General features: G+C 41.9%; 1 protein-coding gene across 2 annotated transcripts in view; it reads left to right on the plus strand.

The window, feature by feature from the left end:
• ZBED1 (zinc finger BED-type containing 1) overlaps positions 1–24478 on the plus strand; it is a 156883-nt gene that overhangs the window by 52890 nt on the left and 79515 nt on the right. For both annotated transcript variants that reach the window (XM_048492792.1, XM_048492793.1), the window contains exon 3: positions 10658–10726. In XM_048492792.1, the coding sequence (XP_048348749.1) occupies positions 10658–10726 (69 nt within the window). The remainder of the gene's footprint in view (positions 1–10657; positions 10727–24478) is intronic.

Raw genomic sequence — 24478 nt, forward strand, 5'->3', positions numbered from 1 at the left:
CGCCCCCCCAGGTTTCCAGTTGGTTACTGCCTTTTGTCACTCTATATGTGCCTCCAGCTTCTACTCTTTAGGCTTCTTGTGCCAGTTGAAACAGTTCATACAGTATGTGCTATGCTGTTTTTTTGTGTAAGAGAGATTTTCCTAAATGCTTTCCCCTCAGCTGTTCCATGGGTAGATTCCAGGGTGCAATTTATGTGCTTGTGAGTTTAAGGTATGTGAGATTTCATCCTGTATTTTCTTTGTGTGTTGACTGCCGCTTTGAGAGATCTGTGGATATAGCCATGGATAGTCAGGTTTCCCTTGTTTCCATGCCTTTCCTGCTTCTTGATACTGATCCTGGTGTAACTTTTTCAGGAAGGGAAACCATTCACTGATCTGTCTTGTCTGATTTTTCCTGCCTTTTCTCCTTCAGGGACTGTGGTACTTAAGAAATGTTAGTGTTTGGTATAATAAAAGCAATTTCCCTCAGCCCTCATCTTTCACCCAGGAGGTGAAAGATACTTATTGACTTAAAATTTTTTAGGCAATCCTCTTTATAAGGCACATAAAATAAATACTGAGATAGATTTTAAAATTAAACAGAATAAAAGGTATTAACAGAGAGGAGATGGGTAAGGGAGATAACTTGGAAATAAGGAATGGATGAGGCAAATAAGCAGGATACACACACACACGACCTTGGCATAGAGATTCACTATTTAGTTCTTTATCACAGACTTAATAATATTGTTCAGTTTCAGTTCCCAGTTACAGTTCAGCTTAGATTTTATTCAGTTTCATAGATGGTACAGTTCCTTAAATGCAGATGTTCTGTCTAATTGATTGTTTACACACACAGGATTCTGACCAGGCTACGTGCAGATACTCAGTACCCTCACTCAGCCCTCACAGTTAGAAAACTCCCAACTAAAACTGGTACACTGGAATTCTTCCGTCACTTGAAGATATTTCTCACTGGTTTATATCTTTGGTCCTTCAACTTGGCTCCTCAATCAGTTCTCTCAGTCTGTGTATGTTATTGCTTTCACCACAGCTCTCAGACTGATATTAGTAGAACCAGTTACACACTTTGATGAACACTCCCCTCAGAGATGTTTTGTTTTGAACATAGTTTAGGCACAATAGTTCTTAACACCAGGAACTCTAAGGTCTAAAAGCCTCTCAAATTGTTCTCAGGGAATTAACCCCCTACACCCTTTGTATCATCTAGCCATTAGGCCAATCAGAGTGCAGTAGGCCAATCGGGTGACTTCTCCTGTTCCTAGACCTTTATGTCTCACACTGAATGTAAGCAATGCTTGACTTCAGACAGATCTTCACTTTTAAAATTAATTTTCTTCTTCAGTCCGTCACATGTGCTTATCCAAGAAGTGGAGCAAACCACAAAATGTTAGCAAGTGGGTCAAATATAACTTTAGTAGCAACTGTTCAACATTTCAGGAAAAATCTGTGTTTCACATTGTCAGTCAGCTCTCTAATGGCTGTCTGCTGGACAAAAGCCCCATACAGTCCGGCCCATTTTCTAAAAACACTTGGTGGACACGAGGAAAAGTCTCAGAGGGCACCATATTGGGGACCCATGCTCTATTTGACTCTGCCCATACCTTCTGTCTCCTTCTTCTTCCAAAACCCAACTCCTATTTTTCCACTACAAATAAACCATCTTAGGGCACCTCCTCCCTCCCCCCCAACAGTCCATTCAGGATTTAAAATCTGATTAGTCACGGCTAAATGGGGAAGAAAAAAGAGCAGAATTTTCTCCAGTCATGCCTGTTGTAACCTAGGAATCACATAGGTGAACCATTGCCTCTCCTGATATAAAACTGTGCAGCAATTGTACAGTGCCCTGTGTCATTTATTGGTTACTCTTCCCCTCCCCTATGCCAGTGATTTTGCTGCCACTGCTACCTAATCATTGCATTTTTGGTGGCTGTTCCAACCATGTGGAACAATCTCTAGCTGAATTTAAGAAAATCCTCATTTCTACACTTTTGGAAGGATTGTAAATTGGAATCTTTACAAATGTCATGTAATTACATTACAGTTTGTCAGGACACTTGGCGGAGACAGGTTTCCAAAATGGGTATTATTTATTTGTTATGCTTGCTCATTCTTTTTATTGTGTTTAATTTTCTGACCCCCCCCCCCCATTTTTTGCATGTTTTTCACTTGAAATGATTAAAGGTTATTCATCCTGTGTCCCATTTATTTGGAAAAAAGTGCTCTTATAAATACTATACACGAATAAATCACTTTTTTATTGGTTAAGCAGGACATGTAAGCAACATGCATTGGGGATAAGAGCCTCTTGAGCAAACAGGTAGGGTTTGCAACTGCCAGATGGGTCCTGGAGATCTCCCAGAATTACAGATCATCTCCAGATGACAGAGATCAGTTCACTGGAGAAAATGGTTGCTATGGAGGCTGAACTGTATGGCATTATACCTTCCTAAGGTCCCCCCCTCCTTAGGTCCCCCCCAAATGTTCTGGAATTTCCCAACCAGGACCTGGCAACCCTAGCAAACACAGTGAATATATTCTTATTCTTATAATGTTTCATATAATGGAGAGTGCTACTGATATACAGTCTTTCAAACCTTATGTGGGAATTTCAGCAGAAATATTTGAAGGTATTTGCTGGCAAGGGTGAAATGGTTGCTCTGAGCCATGCTTTTAATAGAATCATTCCATATAGTTGAAAGTTGGAAGGGGTCTAAAGACCATTCAGAACCCTTCTGCATGGGTCAGTAAACACAGGCTGAGGACAGGATAAAACCCAGATTGGGGGGAACTTCGCACGGATCCCGCTTCTAACGTGAGTCTGTTCCACATTTCCCCCCCAACCCAGATTTTTCAAGAATTGTACTATGTGCAATTCTTTTGTTGTAATGCACCTTGCAGCCATGGCTGAGCGAATGGCGGGCTGGAGGCGCTTTACTCAGGTGCACTTTCCTTTTTCAAAACTATCCCAGCTCACATCTGCAAAGCCTCTCAGGCACAAAAGGGTGTATTATGGCTGGGGGGGTTCATTCGTGCCTGCCTGCAAAGCCACACATCGGTGGAAGGTAATTTTTTTTAAAAAAACCATGCGCACCCCAGAATGCACAACATCCCTGGGCAACCACTTTCACCACTGAGCTGCCCTTATTGTTTAAAAGCTATCTTTAATATTCCATATCTAATATTTTAATATTACCCAAATGCAAAACCTTACACTTATCCCTATTAAATCTCATTAAATCTCAAACATTATATTTATCTCTGTTAAATCTCATCCTGTTCTTTGATCCTACAATCATGGGACTTATCAGTGCGGTAGTTAAAACAAAGAAAAATGATGGTGAATGTTTAAAGCACAGGTGTCAAACTCGCAGCCCTCCAAATGTTCATGAACGACAATTCCCATCAGCCTTTGCCAGTATAGCCATTGCTCATGTTGGAAAGGACTGATGGGAATTGTAGTTCATGAACATCTGGAGGGCTGCGAGTTTGACATTCCTGGTTCAAAGCATTTGCAGAAATTATGGTTTACTACTCTGCTGCTTAGTTATGTAGTTGTGTGCCCTCCTCCTTCCCCAGTTGCCAGTTCATCTTAGATAAAACTATTTCTTGACCCAACAGAGTTCTGTGCTCTTTGAAGTAGGCACCCCTTGACCTGCCCAATTGAAGTTGATGATATCTTCAATACAGACTTCTGCTCTCAAGTCAAACTTTAGTCCTGTCAACTATATTCATTGCTAGCTTTATGAGCAGCCATCCCACACCTGAGTTCTGCTTTGCAGCAAGTTCACAGCTGTACAGTTGTGTGGCAGACCCATTAGAGAGGGGCCTTTTTAGCCCATGACTGGTTCATAGGTTAGTTCAGCAGTGGCTGACAGCACTTACTGCAAACTATCTCCCTGCAGCTGCCTCCTTCAATTCATGCAGGGATAAAAATAGCAGTGGATAGCATTGCTACTCCTAGAGAGCTGTTTCTGTGGACTAGTGTTAGACCATGGCTGTGGTGGACCCTGAACCAGTACCCTTTTGCGTATTGGGTAGAGCAGACCTGTTGGTGAATATATAATTTGCATTTGCTAAAGGTTCTCTCTTGCTGTGCTTTTAGTATGGGTAAGCATTGTAAAATAACCCCAACAGTGCAGCATTTTAAGTGACATTATTTCTTCAGAACTTCCATATGGACGCTTTTCTGTTATAAATGAATAATAATATGTTCCCCAAATGAAATGAGTATATTAGCAGAGTCCTGGAGGCTTTAATAAAGATGCTTCTTGTATAGTAGCTCATGGAAGAAGAGGCTAAAATGTGGGGGGAAAAAACCTTGCAGGGATTGCTACAGAATTTTTCTTTTTCTCCAACAAAACTATATCTACTATTATGGCATATTGGACAAAGCTATATCCTGCATTATGGCACATTGAACTTGAATTCCCTGCTGTAGAAAATTACCTAGGCTGAGAAAGTGAGGAGACTTGATCTCATGCCCATAGCTTCTTTTAGTAAGAGCTCCACAGCCGTGGCAGTTCCACTGCAGGGTTTGTTTGTTGACACTGCATCTATTTCAAGAGATTAGGATCAAACTGGATATTTGCACTGTGCAATCCAGGATGATTTCTGTAGGGAAAAAACACACAATGTAGGAGTCATGCTGATGGCTTTAGTAGTCAAAGCAAAGAGGCATCCACTGATCTAGGCAGGTATAATTGAAAAGTTGATCTAATACATGCATTGGGGATGGCAGGTTAGTCCTCATGTGAGGAATTCATGGGCAAAAACTGCTTCCATATACAAAATTAAATATTATGAGACTATTTGGAATGGTTACATAAAATGTTTTTTGAGACTGAGAAAGAAGTAGCTTAGAAAATTGTTGTTCCAAACTAATAAAAAAAGTAGAAAATTACCGTATATACTGTTGTTAATAGGAATGCGAATTCCAAATATAGAGTTCTGAGGCACCTACTTTTACCACAAAAAACTGGGAAAACTTATTGACTCGCATATAAGTCGAGGGTGGGAAATGTAGCAGCTACTGGTAAATTTCAAAAATAAAAATAAATACTCAATAAAATTACATTAATTGAGGCATCAGTAGGTTAAATGTTTTTGAATATTTATTTCAAAGAAAAACAGTAAACTAGCTCTGTAAGTGGAAAAGAGGGTCAACAAAACAATATGGTCTCAACAATAACTTTAAAAGTACAAAAACCTTAGCTCAACCAGCAACCAAGCTAAAACACAAGAGTTAAAATCCTTCAAAACTGGATTTTTTTGGTCAGGGGAGGAATGTTTATGTTAGCAGTAGCAACATTTCAGAGCATCTTTAGGAGACCCTCCTGATGATACCACCCATGTTTGGTGAAGTTTGGTTCAGGGGGTCCGAAGTTATGGACCCTCAAAAGGGTAGCCCCATCTACTATCAGCTTCCATTGGAAACAATGGGGGATGGGGCACCCCCTTTGGAGGTCCATAACATTGGACCCCTGAACCAAACATCACCAAACCTGGCTAGTATCAGCAAGAGATTATCCTGATAATACCACCCAGGTTTGGTGAAGTTTGGTTCAAGTGCTCCAAAGTTATGGACCCTCAAAATGTACCCCCATCTACTATTAGTTCCCATTGGAAACAATGGAAGATGGGAGCACCCACTTTGGGGATCCATAACTTTGGACCCCCTAAACCAAATTTTACCAAACTTAGGTGGCATCATCAGGAGAGTCTCTTGAAAACTTCCTGAAGTTTTGGTGCTGCTAGCCTAAAAACTGCGCCTCCTGCTTGCCGACAAAGTAAAAACCCTAAAATATTTTTTACAAATACACCTGACTTGCGTATAAGTCGAGAGGGGCTTTTTCAGCACAAAAAATGTGCTGAAAAATTCAACTTACTTGCTAGTATATACGGTAACAATTTCTGCCAGAAAAAAAGACATGTAAAATAAGAGCTTCCATTTTGTCTCTTCCTCATCCCGCCATACTTACTGGATAATGCTGCAAAATTGTCAGGATTGTAGAGATATATTCAAACCTGTGGCAAGAATAGAATGGCTGTTATGGAGGGATGTGAACAGGCATCAGATAGATCAATTCATGATGGCATAGCTATATATGTCCATCCTATGATATGAAACAGTCTCATCGTGCAGTACCAGTGGGAATTGCACCATGGGGAAGGTGGTAGATCTTTCATTTCTCTTCTGGGTCAGTGGGGCCAGTTCCTAACATTTCTGAGCTTAAAATCTGTACCCCAAAATTATACTGAGGTTTGTTTGTTTGTTTAATCTTTTAAAATTTTAAACTGCCCTCCCCTGAAGGCTCAGGGTGGTGAACACCAATACAATAAATTTAATGTTTAATCGCTTAAAAACCTATTATTTAAGAACATAAAACAGTAAAACAACTTGTAAAAGGAGAACTACATAGCAGCAGATGGTGACAAAAATCCTCCCCCCTTATCATGCTCATAGGAGACCTAGATATAATGGGGTTAAACGGTCAACCCATCTGGCCAAATGCCTGGCTGAGCAGGTCCGTTTTACAGGCCCTGCGGAAACTCTGTAAGTCCCTCAGGGCCCTGGTCTCCCTAGGGAACCTGTTCCACCAGGTAGGAGCCAGGGCCGTAAAATCCCTGACTCTGTTGGAGGTCAGCCAGATGTCTTTTTGGCCAGGAACCTCCAATAAGTGCTCTCCTGAGGAGCAGAGTGACCTAGTGGGGCAATACAAGGAGACGTGGTCCCTCAGATATGCAGGCCTGAGGCCGCTTATAGCCTTGAAGGTTAAAACCAACACTTTGAACATGATCTGCAACTCGATAGGTAGTCAGTGGAGTTGGTACAGGACCTGTGTAATCTGGTCCCAGCTAGATGACCCAGTTAGGAGACTGGCAGCCACATGTTGAACAAATTTAAGTTTCCAGATCACAGTCGAAGGCAGTATAAAGCAAGTTACAAATAATCAAGTCTGGAGGTGACCATTACATGGATCACTGTGGCCAGGTCAGAATGGGAGAGGCATAAGGCCAGTTGCTGTGCCTGCCACCTGGGCCTCTAGCGATAATGCTGGGTCCAAGGTTACTCCCAGGCTCTTGACAGACGAGGTGTAAAATCTTGCCATCCAATGTAGGCAGGCAAAAGTCCACCATTTGCTTCCCTTGACCCAACCACAGAACCTCTGTCTTTGTAAGATTTAACTTCAGCCGACTTGCTCTCAACCTACCAGCCACGCCCTCCAATCATCACTGGAGAGCTCTAGGGGCCAAAAACAGGCTGCCCTCCATAGTGAACACAAGCTGGGTGACATCACCATATTAGTGACAGCGCAGCACAAAACTCCGTACCAGTCTCTTCACGGGGTGCATGTAGATGTTAAAAAGTGTTGGGAAGAAGATCACCCCCTGTGGCACTCCACAAAATATGGGGTAGTGCCTGGAATCCCCCCCCCAATGTCACCAGCTGTCCCCGGTCTCAGAGAAATGAGACCAGTCAGCACAAGGCTGACCCCCAAACTCTGACATCAGCGAGGTGTTGAACCAAAAGGTCATGATCTACTGCATCGAATGCTTCAGTGAGATCTAACAACACCAGCAGTGCTGAACCACCTCTGTCCAGATGGAGCCAGAGTTCATCCACGACTGAGACCAGCACCTTCTCAGACCCATGGCCAGCATGGAAACCAGACTGGAAGGGATCCAATACATTTGCATCATTCAGGAACCTCTGGAGCTGATTTGCCACTGCTCACTCAATTATCTTACCCAGAAACTGAAGATTCAAAACGGTAATTGGCCAGATAATTGGCTGGATCCAACAGATCCTATGGCAGTAATTGGCCAGATCCAATGGATCTAATTGCAGTCTTTTTAAGAGCAGGCAGACCACTGTCTCTTTAAGCCGATCTGGGAAAACCCCTTACTCATGGGAGCTATTAACAGTTTACAACAGGTGGCTCCTAAGCTCCTCCCTGCTGGCATTCACCAACCAGGAAAGTCACTGGTCGGAAGGACAAGTGGTAGATTGTACAGCTGCCAGTGTCCTGTACACATCCATCAAGCAGGCTGAAGTGGTCCAAACAAGGACCCAAAGACGGCCAAGGCCCCCCCAGTTCACTTATTGAAGCAATTGTCATGGGTAGGGTTTGATGGAGGGTCAAGACTTTGTCTGTGAAGTAGCTTGCAAACGCCTCACAGTCTTTTTTCAAGTTAGGACCCATAGAAGAGGTCGTGAGTGACCGAATTACTCTAAACAATTGGGCTGGGCGCAAGCTAGTAAAATACATCCTCTTCGCTTCCTTCACAGCTCTCTTGTATGTTCTCATAAACGCTCAATATGAGTGTCTTGTTCCTGTGTCAGAAATCTGCCGCCACACTCATTCAGTGTACCAAGGGACCGGTGTGACACTGGCACCCTTGGAGCTACCGCCTTGATGACTTCAGAGAGCCTGGTATCCTAGCCCTCTACCAGCTCATCAAGGGTGCGCCAGTGTGTGGGGTCCCCTGCAGAGAGTCCTGGAACCAATCTGGATCCATTAGTCTCCATAGCTAGGCCAAAATGTGCCCATCGCCTAGACAGGAGGGCGCAGCAGCATCAATCTGAGCCTTCATGATATAGTAGTCAGACCACGGCACTCTATCAATGGAGGATAAGCCCACATTCACACCTGCCATGAAGATCAGGTCTAGAGTGTAGTCTTGTTGATGCATGGGACACCTGGTGCTTACCAAGGAGAAGCCAGCTTACTAAGGAGGAGGCTGAATCAACATGAAGTCACCCAACACCAACAGATTAGGGTACAACAACGCCCACTCAGAGACGACCTCCAGGAGCTGTGACAGGCTGTCTGCCAATGCACTAGGTGACCGGTACACCAGCAGAACAGCCAGTCTCTCCAGGGAGTCCCAATGAAGGCCCAGACACTCCAGTCCAATGATCGGCAGAACAGGAGATGTCCTGAAGGAGATGGTATCTCGGACAAGCTTCGCCACCCCCCCTTCCCTGAGGCTGCTGAAAAAACGTGAAACCATCCGTGGTGAGATCATTTAGGATAACTGTCTCCTCCTCCCTCACCCAGGTTTCCGTTATGCACACAAGGTCCACCACCTGATGACCAATATAGTCCCGTAAGACGGAAGGTTTATTGTTAATGGACCTCTCAATCAACAACAGCATCCTCGAAAAGAGTCAAAGACCTGAACCACACAACATATATCTCTTGGGATAGGCTGTAGGTCAGATAGAGAGTGAGCATAGTCACAACTCCCTCGATGTCTCTTATATGGCCTAGGCCTACCATGATGTCTCTTATATGGCCTAGGCCCTGGCCTCTCAGTGGGCACAAACAAGAAAGCCATATCAACTTACCCAATACCATTAACACTAGCAAAAACTGCCTTACCTAGCCTAGCAATCAATTCTAACTACACTTACTACATCAACAACAACTACCAATGTGCTAAGCTACTTAATAATTTATAACTAACTAGTGCACAACTAACAACAATGGAAAATATTATCTAATTGGGGAACAAAAACTTATCAACCTATAGACTAGCTAACCTATTCTAATTCCCCTCTAAAAAACCCATAAAAGTTTCACTTGGAACCTAAGAATTTTTCTCCAATGGGAACAGCCAGATCAGTTCACATTTGCAGAACCCAGCTCTCTCGCAGCCAATATTCTTGTCCACTGCCACCTCTGGTAATGATGATGACCTCCTATCACTGTTTGTGACAGGATATTGTTTCAGTGCTCAAGAAGAGTGTGTGTTATTGGGTATCTTCACCTTTCCTGCCCTGATTGGAAAAGGGTATGATATAAAACTTATTTTTATATCCGGAACAGGTGTACCTAATATTATTTCAGTACACTGATGTTTAGTTAAGGAACCACATTGCAAACATCAAACAAAGCTTGAAAATGTGCGATGGCCAAAGCTTACTTGGCTAATAATACATAGTACTCTGTTACATGAATTGCTCTGCTCTTTGTTGTCAAAGGACCGGTGGAGTACTGCCTATGGGGACGGGTGTGTGTGTGTCAAATGACCCTGAGCACAATGATGAGGGGCGCAAAATCACCCCCTACCCCCTCCTCCTCCACGTCTAAAGGCAGTTGCGGTGCCCATCCGAGCTGCCTCCTTTCCTCCCCAGGCCCTTGGGGGCAGCGGCGGCTTGGACAAGCACTGTGGCGGCAGGCTGTCTCCTGGGTTCCCCGCCATGGTGCCCTGCTCCTTGCCTCCCTTCAGGCTGGCTTCTGCCCATCCCAGGGCCTGGAGAGGGCAGGAGGCAGTCTTCAGGGAGGCAGGGGGCGGCTTGGGGGGGCAGATTGCATGGGCGCTGCGGCAGCAGACTGGCCCAGGAGCCAGCCTACCGCTGCGGTGGCTATCTGAGCTGCCCCCAAGCCCTGTGTCCAAGCATGAGGGGCAGGGGTGGCGGTGCCTGGAGCAGGTGTTGTCTGCAGGTGCCATTTCCCCCAGATACACCTCTGCAAAGCACACCTGTGCTTTCCTGTCTTTTTTTCTATCAACAATGCTGCTTAATTCACCTGAAGACTTAGTCTAATACTTTGACTGGGGATAGTTACAAAAATGAATGTCAGGCTATGAATTGGTATTCTGGAATACTTGCAAGTATATCATTATTTTTCTCTGATTTGATTTATAGCTGGAAACAATGAACGTGAAGGCCAAGAAACTGTGATGAAAATAAAAGAAGAAACTTTGAATGCAAAAGGTACTTATTTCTCTCTGCTAAAAAAATAAGTTTTGTTTTTTTCTTGATTTAAATATTAGAATATTCCAGTCCAGTGTCAAAACTTTTTACATAGCTACATTGTTCAACATTGAGTACATTTTGACATTTGATATTGATGGAACTGAAAAAGTGATGGCTACAGATTATGAGGTGCTGAATTGGTTCGGGGTGTGTTGGGGAAATCAACAGAGAAAAATGCTAGGGCTCATCCATTGTCTAATCTACACTTATGATTGAAGAAATCTTAGTGAACCATCATTTTTACGTTGATTATATGTAATGCCAGATTTTAAAGGAATAGAATTACTGTGCTGTATAATCTTTGGGTGTTGGATTAAGTATGATATCCATGTGTAACCAAAGCACGGCTGCTTGATGGTGATATGTAATTTTCAACTCAATCTGGCTTGGTTTAGCTTTTTCATACACTGTGTTTAAGCTTCTGAAATGAGTAGGTTTCTCTGTAGTCTGACAACTGAGTTAAAAATGCAACATGTGCCTTGGTCAGACCATAATCTAGAGATGGAAGGAGTGGTTGCTAATCCAGAGATGGAAGGAGTGGTTGCTACAGGTCTTTGCAGGAATGGCTGATGGATTAAAATGGTCTGGCCTCAGCAGGGGCAGAGCTAGGGAAAACTGTGCCCAGGGCACGCACGTGCCCTGCACCCTTGCCACAGTGCTGCCTGCCCCTGCCCCGTCTCTGGAACGCCCCTGGAACGCCACCTCAATGGTCTGGCCACGCTCCCATCATAGCTCCGCCTGGGGCGTCGTGCTCCAGCCCGGCCCCGTTGGTCTTACGCCCCTTGGCCTCAGAGACTGATGGATCCATGTGGCTTCTAGAATGTCCTAAGGGATTCTGAGAATCTGAGCAGAAATTCATTGGAGTGTTGATACGAACCTGGAATACTAGACTTCTTAAGGCAACTTATGTGGGTTGTTCACCAGTGTGCTTTTCTGTTTTGAAAAGAAACATAGCTTCACAGTTTACCATGGAGCTGAGGAAATTAAAACATGGCTGATTCTGACAAATCATGCTAGAGAGAACATTAATATTCATGTGCATGATAGCCTATGAGGTGGTAAATGCCAGGGTCAAAGAAATTCTACTTTCTGCTGTCATTGGTTTAGGATGAGTATAAGAATTTAACTTGGTCATTGATTACTCTGAATGTGAAACTCCAGAATGGATATTGCCTGTTATAATTGTGAATGATTCTTTGCTGATAAAATCCTTCAAGCCTTCCCCAATGTGTAACTTAATAGCTGAACTTGCTAGATAGCATTGAAATAAATAGAAATTTCCCTTCAAATAGTTTTTCTACATGTGGGATTCAAGGACTTGCCAGTAATACCTTTTTGATCATGGATAAATGTGGTACTATATTTCACAACAGATCATCCTATTGATTCCTGAGATTTTTGTGTGTTCTAACACTTTTGATGGTAAAATAATTTGTGATTAATCAGTTTTCTGGTGATTTATTCCCTGGGAATGACTGTAGACTGTTCTACCCTCCCTCCCCCCCCCCCCAAAAAAAACCACACTGCTTTTGTTGAGAATTTTTTTCTAAGGATTTCTCCCAGGATTGAGTTGTGACTGGCTGAAACAGAAATAAATTATGCTAGTGTATTTGTTCTAAGTTTGTTTAAAATATTTGTTGTTGAACTCAATAAATTTTCTGTTTTTATCAATGCATCCATAATGTATTATTATTATTTTATTTATAAAGTGTTTTACATTATATTGGGCATTATACTCCTTTATGCCTGTTTTCCCCAATTTCACTCTTCTTCTGATTTCTTGGATACATTCTCCCTTTTGGTTGATGATGGAGCCAAGAAATGGAAACTCTTGAATACTTTCAGTTATTTCATTGTTAACTTTTGTCTTGTTGATGTTCACCTGTAATTCTGCTTTGGCTCCTTCTTTAACTTTCATCTGTAGTTTTAAATCTTCACTGTTTTCTGCTAGTGGGCTAATATGATTTATAATACCATTAGAAAAAGAATTCAGCTTAATGTATCAGGGAAGAAATATGAGAAAGAAGAGGGTTGAATATTTCAGAAGAGCAGTCAGTCAGATATCTAAAGAGGCACTGTATATAATGGATACTCAGGATGATGAGAAATGGCATAGGCTAGTGGTGTTTAAGCAAATGGTTTCTTGGTGAGACCAAGGAAGAAAAAGAAGAGAAGAACTGACAGAAATCGAAAGCTGTTTATCTTCAGTAAGACTGCAGCAGAAGAGATAATTTTGCCAAGGGAGAAAGTATAATGGGCAGCATGAAATGGGCCAGGTGAAATAGTAATTTCAATTTCAATGACCTTTATTAGGCATTTACAGCATAAGAATGGGGAAAAAAGAATGAATCCAATAATGAACAGTGTAAATAGTATAAACAAGAGCCAGGGAGACCTTATCCAGAACACACAACAAAAAATTGGCTACAGCTTCAGTCTCAGGGTTATTAAGTAAAAAAAATAAATCATTTTTGCATTAGTAGAAACCTGCTGCCATTTAGAGGGAAAAAAACTTCAGAACAGCAGCAGCAACACTTTTACTATCCTTCAAAGCCTTCTCTATATGTTTGGACCAGCCAGGCTTGTGCTGGAAAACAATCCCTAACTAATTACATTATCTAATTTGCTCAATATCTGAGCCCTGAATAGACTACGTAATTCATGGGACTACAAACATTTGAGAATACCAAATCCTTGGATTTTGTTGGATTAATACCCGGTTGGATACACAGTAATCGTTACATTTGATTAATAAATTCTTAAGCCCAACCCTTGAACAGGACAACAAGACTGCATCATCGGTGTATAAAAAGTTTGGAACAGGGACATTATCCAAATGGGGACAATGGTAATTTATGTTGTTCTAGGTCAGAACAAGATCATTAAAAAAAAAGATTCAAAATCAGCACAGGGGCTAACACACAGCCCTACTTGACTCCTTGGGATTCAATGATACTAGGGGTTAAGTGGCCCGATGGATTGCTTCTAACAGCAGAAGGGTTTTTTATACAGGGACATTGTCTAAAAGGATGGAACCAGGCCTGAATTATTTATCATAATGAATAGGGCAGCTAACAGGACAGGTGATAATGTCCCTAAGGACACCCCCTAAATTTAATATATTGTACACTCAGGGTCAATAATCACTGTCAATAGTCAATAATCACTGGTATATTTGTGCGAGTTAAATTATTTAAGTAAATTTAGTTAGATACAAGTGGACCACAGAAGGTTTCAGTTTAATTGATAAAATATATAGGACCCCAGAGAATTCTATGAATCTTTGTTTAATTCCCTCCCTTACATACTTCATTGAAGGTAAAGCCAGAAAAAATGTTTTTGGTTTTACATTATAGATGTTGCTTATTGTTTTGTGTTCTTTTTTTTTAGTGTTTATATAGATGGAGATCTTGGTAATAGTCTTTGTAGTAGATCCCATGGTTGGATTTTTGTTGAAAGTTATCTGTACCAACTTTCCTGGATTTTGTACAAATCTCCAAGTAAAATATTTTTCCTTTTAAAAAACACAATAGGAGGACAAAGGAGGATTGGAAGTAGCAAGCATTGGGGACAAGAGATGGAATATTAAAGACTTGAGAAAAGATTGCATAGCAGAAAATAAATTGGTTAAACAGGAAGAAAGCATGCATTAATAATAAATGAACTCAGGCAGGGAGTGGGATTCATGCCAAAATATTCAGCAGCTCTGTTAAATTAGCATACGAGGAGAGATGACCAAGTTGAGGAGGGGTGAGCCAAACCAAATGAGTAGCAACAGGAGAAAAGGAGTCTAAAATATGGAAGAGTGCTGAATGAAAAGAAGAGGACACAGCAGAGCGCAGAGATTATGAGGGGAGATGCGACATACCCTCCACCTTCAAGTACCCTGAGGAGATTTTTTCATCCTAAACTTTAACAGCCTTCTCCTTTGGGAACTGGCAGTTCTTTTTGAATTGTTCTTTTTGAAAATGTAGTTTGAGTGATTTTATTTTGGAACATAGCTGTTTTCCCACCCTTAACTCAAATAAATATACAGTCAATTGGGCTTCTTTTATCCAGATCCAAAGAACCTCCTTGAAAGCAGAAGAGTGTTGCTTTCTTTTCCCACACTTTGCCTTGTCAGAAATAATGAGACACCAGAGGCTTCTTAACAGTTTGAAAAGAAACGAACTAGAAGAATTTATTTAAAACAACTAAGTGGTTTGGCGAAGTAACAAAAATAAAACAGGTAAGTTTCTAAACAGGCAGTACCGGTATTTATATAGAGGTGGTGCTGATTTACGTTTATACTGTTTCTAATTCTAGTCAAGCTTCTCAGGCTCTGCCAAGATGTTACAAGTATCTTATTTTTAACTTTGTTCTTTCTAAAGATGTCAGTTTTCCTTATAATAGTATACTCTAAGTTAGTTCTGAGACTCTTTATACTGTGGTTCTCAGATATCCTCCCTCTCTATATCTTTTGAGATATTTATTTTTACACTCAGAAAACTTTTAGCAGAATTTACTAACTACAGGCTGATTGTACACTTCTACTCTGCTGTGCAGTGAGGGAACGTTTCCTTCGTGGCAGAGATTTCTGTACAGGTGTTCTTATACTTACAGTGCCGCTGATCCTGGAAGCTCTGCAGTTAGTGAGAGTTGGTCACTCCCCATCAAAGCCAAGAGTAAAGATTGCTGTTTTGGGTTTTTTTAAGTCCTTTAAATGGAATATCAATATTCCTTATGTCGCTATCACGTGGGCTGCTCCCATTCTTTTTGTTTTTTAGGCAAATGATGGTTGTGGGTCCTTGTGGGGAGTATGGGGGGGATCGTCTCTCCCACACTCCTTGCAGAGATCAACAGCTGGAATCCCCCCCCCCAAAACCCTTAAAAGAATGATAGCAGCCTGCATAATATCAATATAAGGGATATTGATATTACATTTAAAGGTAAAAAATTAAAGGCAAACCCCCAAAACAGCAATCTTCATTCTTGGCTTGGAAGGGGCGGGGGGGGGGGGGAAGCAAGCCATTTCCTTGCATATCAACAAGAAAATGCAAAGAGACCCCATTGGAAAGGCACTGTGGGATGAGGAGCTGTGTGGGAAGCAATCCATGCGTAATGGGCCACAGACTAAGGGAGATCACCAGATCCTGTACCCTTTCCCCACAGAATGTAGACTAGAATTTTCCCTTCTTATCCCTCTCAGAAGAAATATTCTCTCTTTCTGGATACTAACTGAACAATAAACTCTCTAGCTTATCCCCTTCAGTGAATCTCCCCAGAGAATAACAGTATCAAGTGTGTTTCTTGTGTTAGACTCTAACTTGGGAACTCACATCAGACCAGCTTCGTCTGTCTGACTTTCCCCCTCATAGTGTAAAGCTTTCACCAAGAGAACAAAGCAGCTCTTCCACAACTGTTTCTTAAACTCTCTCTCTCTCTCTCTCTCTCTCTCTCTCATTCTTTCTTTCTTTCTTTCGGTTTTTCTGCCAATTCCCTTTCTGTTCCAATCCAACACTAACTGACTAACTGGCACATTACTCACCAGCCAATCATAAGATATTTTGGTTAACTCCTTGCTTTCAGGTGCCTTTGCTCTGATTCCAAATCAGTCCTGAAATATATCACAGAAGATATGAGGGAAAAAACCAAGAACTCAATTTTTAAGGAACAAAAATATTAAGGAGGTTTGGAATCTCCGTAGAAGTACAGTGAGAGTCAAGAGATGAAAGAAAGCAAGGATAATGAGGGAAAGGATCATAACAAAACTCAGAGTCAAAGCATTGTGAAAAGCAGTGGTGAAGTGGCAGGAAGCGGTGGCAAGGCAGCAGGAAGAGGTGGGAAGCGGCAGTAAAGTGGTAGGAAGCAGCTGTGGCAAGAAGCACACCACTGATGGTGAGTAAATGGTGAGGAAGCAAGGGGAAGCAGTGGCAAAGGTGGCAGAAGTGGCAGGAAGCAGCTGGGGGTAGTGGGAAGCAACAGCAAGGTGGTAGAAGCACTGCAAGAGCCTCCTGGGGAGTGGACAGAGGGACCAGCCTAACACCTCTCCCATGTGATTCTTCAAAGTAGTACCTGGGTTCTCTGCCCCTTCTGTATCCCCTGTAGATATGCCATTGGTGGTGAGTAAACGTTAATTGCTTTGGCCTACATTGATGGTAGCTTCTTGTTTCAGGTAGTCCAGGTAAAAAAAAATGAAGATTCCTGACACAAGTTAAAATACTAATGATCCAAGAACTTAGTGGACCTTGCATGAATAAGATCATTTAATGAAAAATACATTCCCCCCTATTTTATTAACACTAGCCATAGCCAAATCTATCACTATCGGCTGCTTGATGTTCCAGAAAAGAATGGCTAGCTTTTGTGGCGAAACTAGCAAAGGATGATTTCCCCAATATGTAAACCTATCTAGGTTAGTGTTCAAAATAACTTTGGAAGGTATAGTTGTTGCTGAGTTTATTTACTTCATTTATACCTCACCTTTTTCCCCAATGTGGACCCAAAGTGGCTTACATCATTTTCCTGTCTTTCATTTTATCCTCACAGTTACACTGTGAGATACATTAGACTGTATTTATGTGACAGACCTGAGATCAGCTAGCAAGCTGTCATGTCAGAGTGGGATTTCAAATATGGCTCTCATTCACCCCCTGATCTGCTGATGTTGACTTGTCCTTCCTCTTCCAAAATAGCTACCTCCTATAGTTCCCATTGGAATCTTTTTTCTTTGTAGCCTCTGCTTCAAGCCCTTTCCTTTTCATTAATGCCGCTGTTGCAATTGCAGCCAAGCTCAACAACAACGACATGGTTTCTCTCTTGTGTGCTACATTCAAAGGGCCACTGAGACAGACTGAGTTCCCACAGCTGTTGTAGTTCCAGGCTCTGTTTCTTTCATACAACAGCAGGTATTGTGACAGAAAGCATTGATGTAGAGGGGAAGTGTATGCAAAGGCCACATGAGGTAAGTGGGGAACTGCACGGCTCATCTTGGATATCTGAACAGGTTGCTGGTTTCTACTGAAATAAGTGACACTGTTCACACTGTCTTTTCTGTATAACCCTGCAGACTGTAAATTAGAACAGTAGCAGGAAGGGCACAGGTGATATATTGTCCTTTGATTGTGTTACGACACAGTATGTATTTTTAATTAGATTGTAGGTTGGTAATCGGAAATGCAAGATTGTGTGGATTTTGCTTCTTTTACAAACTGAGGGCTTCTTTCTGTTATTTTTGGGCCTGTACTTTCTTACAAGGAACTGAAGGCAACGTATATAGTTTTCTCCACCTCCATTTTATCCACACAGCAGTACTGTGAGGTGAGAGAGGATGAAAGACCAAGAAGATGTGAGCAGTGTAAGAATGTGACTGTAAGAATGTGAACCCAGCTCTTCCTAAGTCTTAGGTCGAATCCCCACTTGAAATTTGCACGCAGATCCAAATCTGTTTGTTGTGAAACCGTGTCCTCTTCATCGGAGTTTCTCCCTCCCCACCGCAGCGAGCACACAGCAGACACATCCGGTTGCAGAACTCTTAGCAATCCCCACTACCAGGCTTCGCCGGTCTCCCCTGATTGGCTGGCATGCCTTGATGGAGCGGGACCTTTTCCCACTGCGGAAACATACGTTGTAGGTGCATGATCAAAAAAACCAACATGTAAAAGTTTAACATTTAACTCTGGAAACAGTTAATCGTTACCTGTGTAAACTATTATCAATTCAAAGTTAAACGTTTGACTGTTTAACGTTTGCATCCCCTTCTGCTGACCAATTGCAAAAGCGGAAATGAAACCAAGGAAAGGCTGCGCGCACATCGCAGCGCTGATTGACTGCTTGAATTCTGCATCACACTCCAGGGCAGGAAACGAGTCAGGGTTTCAACCCTCATCCCTCCCCTTGGATCAGCTCTGAACCATGTTAATGGGGTCTATACCACTTGCAACCAGGTCCTGCCAGAACGCGGATTAACAGGGAGAACGAGCGCCAGAAATGTAATCTGCCACGCAAGCAAAGGGGAAGTTGTCCCTCAAACCTGGTTAGTTTGTGTTCTGAAACCTGGCTAAGATGGTCATGGGGATTCGACCTTAGTCTGGCACTTTAACCAGTACACCACATTTGTTCTTGGCTTGTGCTTCATGAATACTAGTGATGTGTGGCAGAGGGAACATGTTGTTTCCATTCACTGCAAAGGTATTTTCAGACCATGAGAACAGAATATTCCATTTGCAAGGAACCAAAATATTTGCACTTTTGAGCAGCCTTGTGACAAACCAAAAAGAACTGAAACATCAGTGTGACAGTAAGCAAACCCTAGTAAGGTTCACATGAAACCTTTTAAAAATAATTTGTGTAGACATATTTGAAATAAGTTTGTACTTTATAAATATATTTGTACAGATATTTGGAATAAAATGGGGAGGGGATTCTTGAGCTGGACGAACTTTTCAACAGTTTCCTTTCAGCTTAAGCTACAGTCAGGAGGCCTGAGCCCTCAGTGACCCCATATTGAGGCAGTCTTCAACTTGGTCCTTCAAGACAAATCCTTCCACCATGGCTTTCTTCATAATGACGGCACTTTCATTTTCAGGCCATATATTGCTAAGATCAGTTTTGAGTATTGATCTTTTCCCTGCATTTCCATTGTCCTGTCTCATGACTCTTATTGGCCTCTTCCTCCCAGGACGGTATAAAAGGTCAGTTCCCCATTGCAGCCATTCACCATAAACCAATCAGAGATGTTTGGGTGTTAGCTGCATATGAAATTACAATGGAAATCAATATACCAGTAAATATTGTGCTGTTGAAATTATTCATTATTCATGGGTGCTATTGAAATCATTCATTATCCATGTTTTAATCAAGCAACTCGGAGGATCTGTACTACACAATGTTTCATTGTTGACTTAAAGCTTCATAATGTTTTGCTAATGGTTGCTTGATAATGATAGGCCTAAGTGGCTCTTCTTCACCCATTCTTACTCATTGGTAGCTTTAGTAGGACAATCTTCCAAAGCTTCACAAAAACGAGCTTCATTCTAGCAATAATATCTTGGTATGGAACAAAGGAGCCTTATGATGATTCCATACCAGGCAATGATGGCACGGTTGCCACTTGTGCACAGTGTGGTTCTAGACATTGCTGGTAACCATTCATCGTTCTCTCACTGTACTGTTAAACACCAGAACTTTTCCAGGAGCTGATGTGATGCATTTTTTTCCCTGCTGTTGTGAAACTGAAACATGATGGTGGCATGATGAGCCTTATGCTCATGTTGCAGTTGAAGCTTCCTGTTCATTGCTGGCCCATTACCTCCAAGTAGTACGACAATAGCTGCCATGATCACATTTTTTAAACAAACATCCATTGACACTATACCATCATTAAGAGTTAGGTCAGTTTCCCAATGCGTGGATTTTAAGAGGAAGTTTTGAGGCTAATATTATAATAAACATTTTAGATCCTTTCATGCATTGCTATGAAATAATTTAATACACTGATTTCCAACTTTGGGTATACACCAGGCATAGGATTCTGCCTTTGATTGTTTCATAAGTGGTAGAAGAAGCCAGAGAACACACCAACATGTCTGATATTTGTTTTGGAAATATGCCAGCTCTCTAGCAACCTGCTTGGAATGACTCTCAAATAAAAATTCACTCAAACCATGACAATAATTAAACTATCAATATTCAAAACAAGCTATGGGCATTAAAACAGCATAAAACAACCACTGAGCTATCTAAAGAATATCCAAAAATGACCCAGTCTTTGGGCTAGAAGCATACCGTAAAACAATGAAAAATACCAAGCCACAATTAAAAGTCTAGGTAAAAACAAATGTTTTGTTCAGGACTAGTGAGCTTCAAGGGGAAGGGTATTCCAAAGATGAGCTGCTACAGACAGGATTGTATCCTGTCTGTAGAGGCAACCTACCACTACTCTGAAAACTTGGGCACATCAAGCTGTACTTGGGAGGGTGATCTTAAGGGTCAGTCAATTTGTCACTGTAGTTTTATTTATTTGTTTTACTTATTTAATCAAGGTTATAGAAGTGGTATTTGAATTTTTTTCTGGTAGTAGTTTTAGTATTCTTTTGATTATGAAATGCTTTTTGCTGAAGCCAGTTAGAATTAGTTATAAATAGGGTGAAAAATAAGTGCATAAACAATATTTCAATTTATTGTCAAAGGCTTTCACGGCCGGAATCACTGGAGTGCTATGTGGTTTCCGGGCTGTATGGCCGTGTTCTAGCAGCATTCTCTCCTGATGTTTCGCCTGCATCTGTGGCTGGCATCTTCAGAGGATCTGGGATTCCTCTGAAGATGCCAGCCGCAGATGCAGGAGAAATGTCAGGAGAGAATGCTGCTAGAACACGGCCATATAGCCCGGAAACCACACAGCACTCCAATATTTCAATTATAACTTTTCTCCTTTATTTCTCTGTTCATTGATTGAAGTCATGGGTACCTCTGTAAGGCCCTTTCTGCACGGGGCCAAAAACAGCGGCCCAGGGATGGAAAAATACCGGTCCCTGGGCAGCTGTTCGCACAGGCAGTCCTGTGCGGCCCCGAGCGGCGTGAAGGGACCGCTTTCCAACTCCCTTCCCAAGGAAGCTTTTTGGAAAGCGGCGCCTTCCCGCACTGCGCCGAAGGCGCCACTTTCCCATCCCCCCCCACTCACCTCATCCTCCAGCGTTGGTCTGGAGGGCTGCTGAGACCCCCCCACGCTGCCCTCCAACCCCTGGAGGTCGGAGGGCAGCATGGGCGGGTCCCTGCAGCCCTCCAGACCAACGCTGGAGGATGAGGTGAGTGGGGGGGACGTAGAAGAGGCGGCTCCATGCGGAGCCACCTCTTCTCTGCTGACCTCTGCGAGGGCCACTCGCACGCTCCCGTGCAAACAGCCCTCTTCCCTCCACTGGCATAATTCCTGCCGGTGGAGGAGCGCCCTTTCCACTGTGCGGAAAGGGCCTCTGTCTGACACAGAATACATGGTACTAGCACAAAATGGCAGGAAAGCATGCATGATTGATAGCAAACTGGCTATCATGGGGATAACCACTGGTTTCCCTCTCCCCTTCCCACAGGAATCTGGCCTCCCATCCATTCCCATTATCACTCTGTCCACCTGCTCCATCGCCAGACAACTCCCTCCCCACCATGCTGCCTGCCCAGCTGCAGGAAGCAGTGGTTTACTCTCCTCTCCCCACTCACAGGCAGCTCTGCCTCCTCCAGTTGTCCTTGCAGGGCAAAATAGGTAAATTGTCTGGGCTTGCACACACATTTGTTTTAGGGGAATTGCAATCCCTTCTTTTTTAACTTGTCAAATTTTCATCAACTCCCACCCAAGTTCATGGAAAAAACAAGTGGCAACTATGCCATCATTGCCTGGTCTGGAATCATCACAAGGCACCTTTGTTCCACACGGATAGGGCAATGTTGATTAATAGATACATTGATAGTTCATGAAATTTTTATAGTGTCAGCTGTCAGACCTGATATCATCTTATTGGGTAATTTAACCCCTTCAAGGTTAGAACACATATATAATTTAGATCATGCAAATGGATTTTGAAACTGTGAATACAAATTTGACTCGTGTCCAGTTACAGCTATGTATTAATTAACTCCTCTGTGGGAGAATCACTGGATTTGATTAGGAATATTGCTGAGTATTCATTGCTAAATTCAGGATTAGTGTGTTAGGTAATACTCCCCTCTCAATCTCGATTTTATTTCTGCATAATTTACATAAAAAAACACTTCTGAATACTGAATGCAATTTCTTGTTTGAAAGATCCATTTTGAGAGCAGGCTGACTGTTTTTTCTATATAGGAACATATGGTGGTAGTGGTAGGAAATATGTGCATGCAACAATTACTTTGAACTTTAGATATACCGTCAGAATTTCCACAAGCAATTGTGCCTATTTGAAGTCATTCATATTTCAAAAATACTGAACATATTGCTGAACATATTCTTGGGGTGAGAAATACTAATTTTGAATTGAAATGTTCTGCCAAGTTTATATCTCCTTAATGACTTGGTTCTGTTTGTGCCATTCTTGTAGCTAGAAGTTGTACTGTACATGATCTTAATGGCCGAGTTCACATACTCTCAAAGACTTCAACATTCCTGTAAACAACTGGGCACTGTCCAGCAAAAGTAATCACATGAAATTCCATGAAAGCAACAGAAGCATAACCATGTGCAACTTGTAGTAATGCCCTATGTAGAATTAGTTTGCTTAACAGAGTTCCTTTCTGCACAACACAAATAAAACATCTTGCAGACGTTTTAAAAAGAGCTGTTTTGGCTTTTTTGTTCGCATAGAGTGGACAAATAAAGGTTTGGCAGATAAAACAGTTATTTTTCCTGCCTCTGTCCCCTAGCTCATATTTTTAGGTTTCACTGAGCAGCTCGTGCCTGCTATTTCTGCCCTCTTCAGGAGGCTCCATGCTGCCTCCATTTGTAGAATGTTCCCATGGAGTTTCCTCTGCTTGCGACTCATCTGCACATCATTTCAGTGTACAAAGTTCATTAATAATGTTAGTTTTTCTTGGCGATCCCATTTACGTGTCTTCCCCCCCCCCCTTTATTGTTTTAAATGAGATATTTTCAAACATTATTCAAATGGTGGCAGCATGAAGCCTCGTGAAGAGGACAGAAAATGGTGGGTAGAAACTGAAGGTAAAAACTGGGAAGGGGAGCAGGAAAAATAAAATGTCTCATGTTCTCCACACAGCAAGCAGGAGACTTCAGGAAAAAAGTTGCTAGTTTGGTGTTTTTGCTAAAACCAGGTTGAGCTGAAATAAACTGCAGAGTTCCTCCCAAAAAAGCTTCTTTTAACTTCCTCAAGACATTTTATTTGTGTTGTGCAGAAAAGGCCAGAGTAATAAAGCCGAGTGACTCTGTTTAAAATGGCAATGTAAGTTTCATTCAACTCAAACCAGATTTGATGGTGTACGCTGGTCCATCATTGTATGCTGTTGCTATTTGACACCCTAATGAGGCAATTTTAAAATGGAGGGTGAAATAGCCACTCCTTGTAAGCCTCCTTGAGCAAGATGGGCTATAGATTAAAAAAAAATCTTCTGTAAGATTTGACTTTCCTTAACAGTCAGTTCTTGATGATCTTTTCCCTTTTCAGTCAACCCCTCCCACTCCCCAATATTACAAATGTTTTTTGTTCTCCACATAGTATTTTCATTTCAAAAAAGTTGATAGGTGAAAGAAGAAATTCATTTCTGATTGCTCTGCCTTTCAACAGTTACATTTCATTTGGAGTAGAGTAAATGGAATTGTAATACATGTCATTCAGAGTGATTTAGCTTGACAGAGTTTGGAGTCAAGATGTCCAACTCAACCCTAACTTTTCCAGGACCATCTGAGACTTCGTTTTAACCAAAGTCAGGCTCAGGATTGTATAGCAGTATAAGCACTATGGATAGGTGTCATTTTTAAAAATGATCATCTTCAAAATGCTAAGCATAGCATTAATGTATTTCCCCAAGAACATTTAGATATATGAGAAGGGTTTTTTTAATTCTGTGCATATCCACATAACACATTTTAAAAGATGTTTATACCAGTCTATCAGAGCTTATTCTGGAGGACCCTGAGAACTCAAGTAACAGAATTTCCTTTTTCTCGTGATGCCCTCAAAATGATAGTGCACAAGATTCCCTTGTAAGAAAGAATAGTTGTTTAAACAAATGTTGAAAACTCTTGAA

This window comes from Sphaerodactylus townsendi, linkage group LG04 (genome assembly GCF_021028975.2).
Source record: "Sphaerodactylus townsendi isolate TG3544 linkage group LG04, MPM_Stown_v2.3, whole genome shotgun sequence".
Taxonomy (NCBI): domain Eukaryota; kingdom Metazoa; phylum Chordata; class Lepidosauria; order Squamata; family Sphaerodactylidae; genus Sphaerodactylus; species Sphaerodactylus townsendi.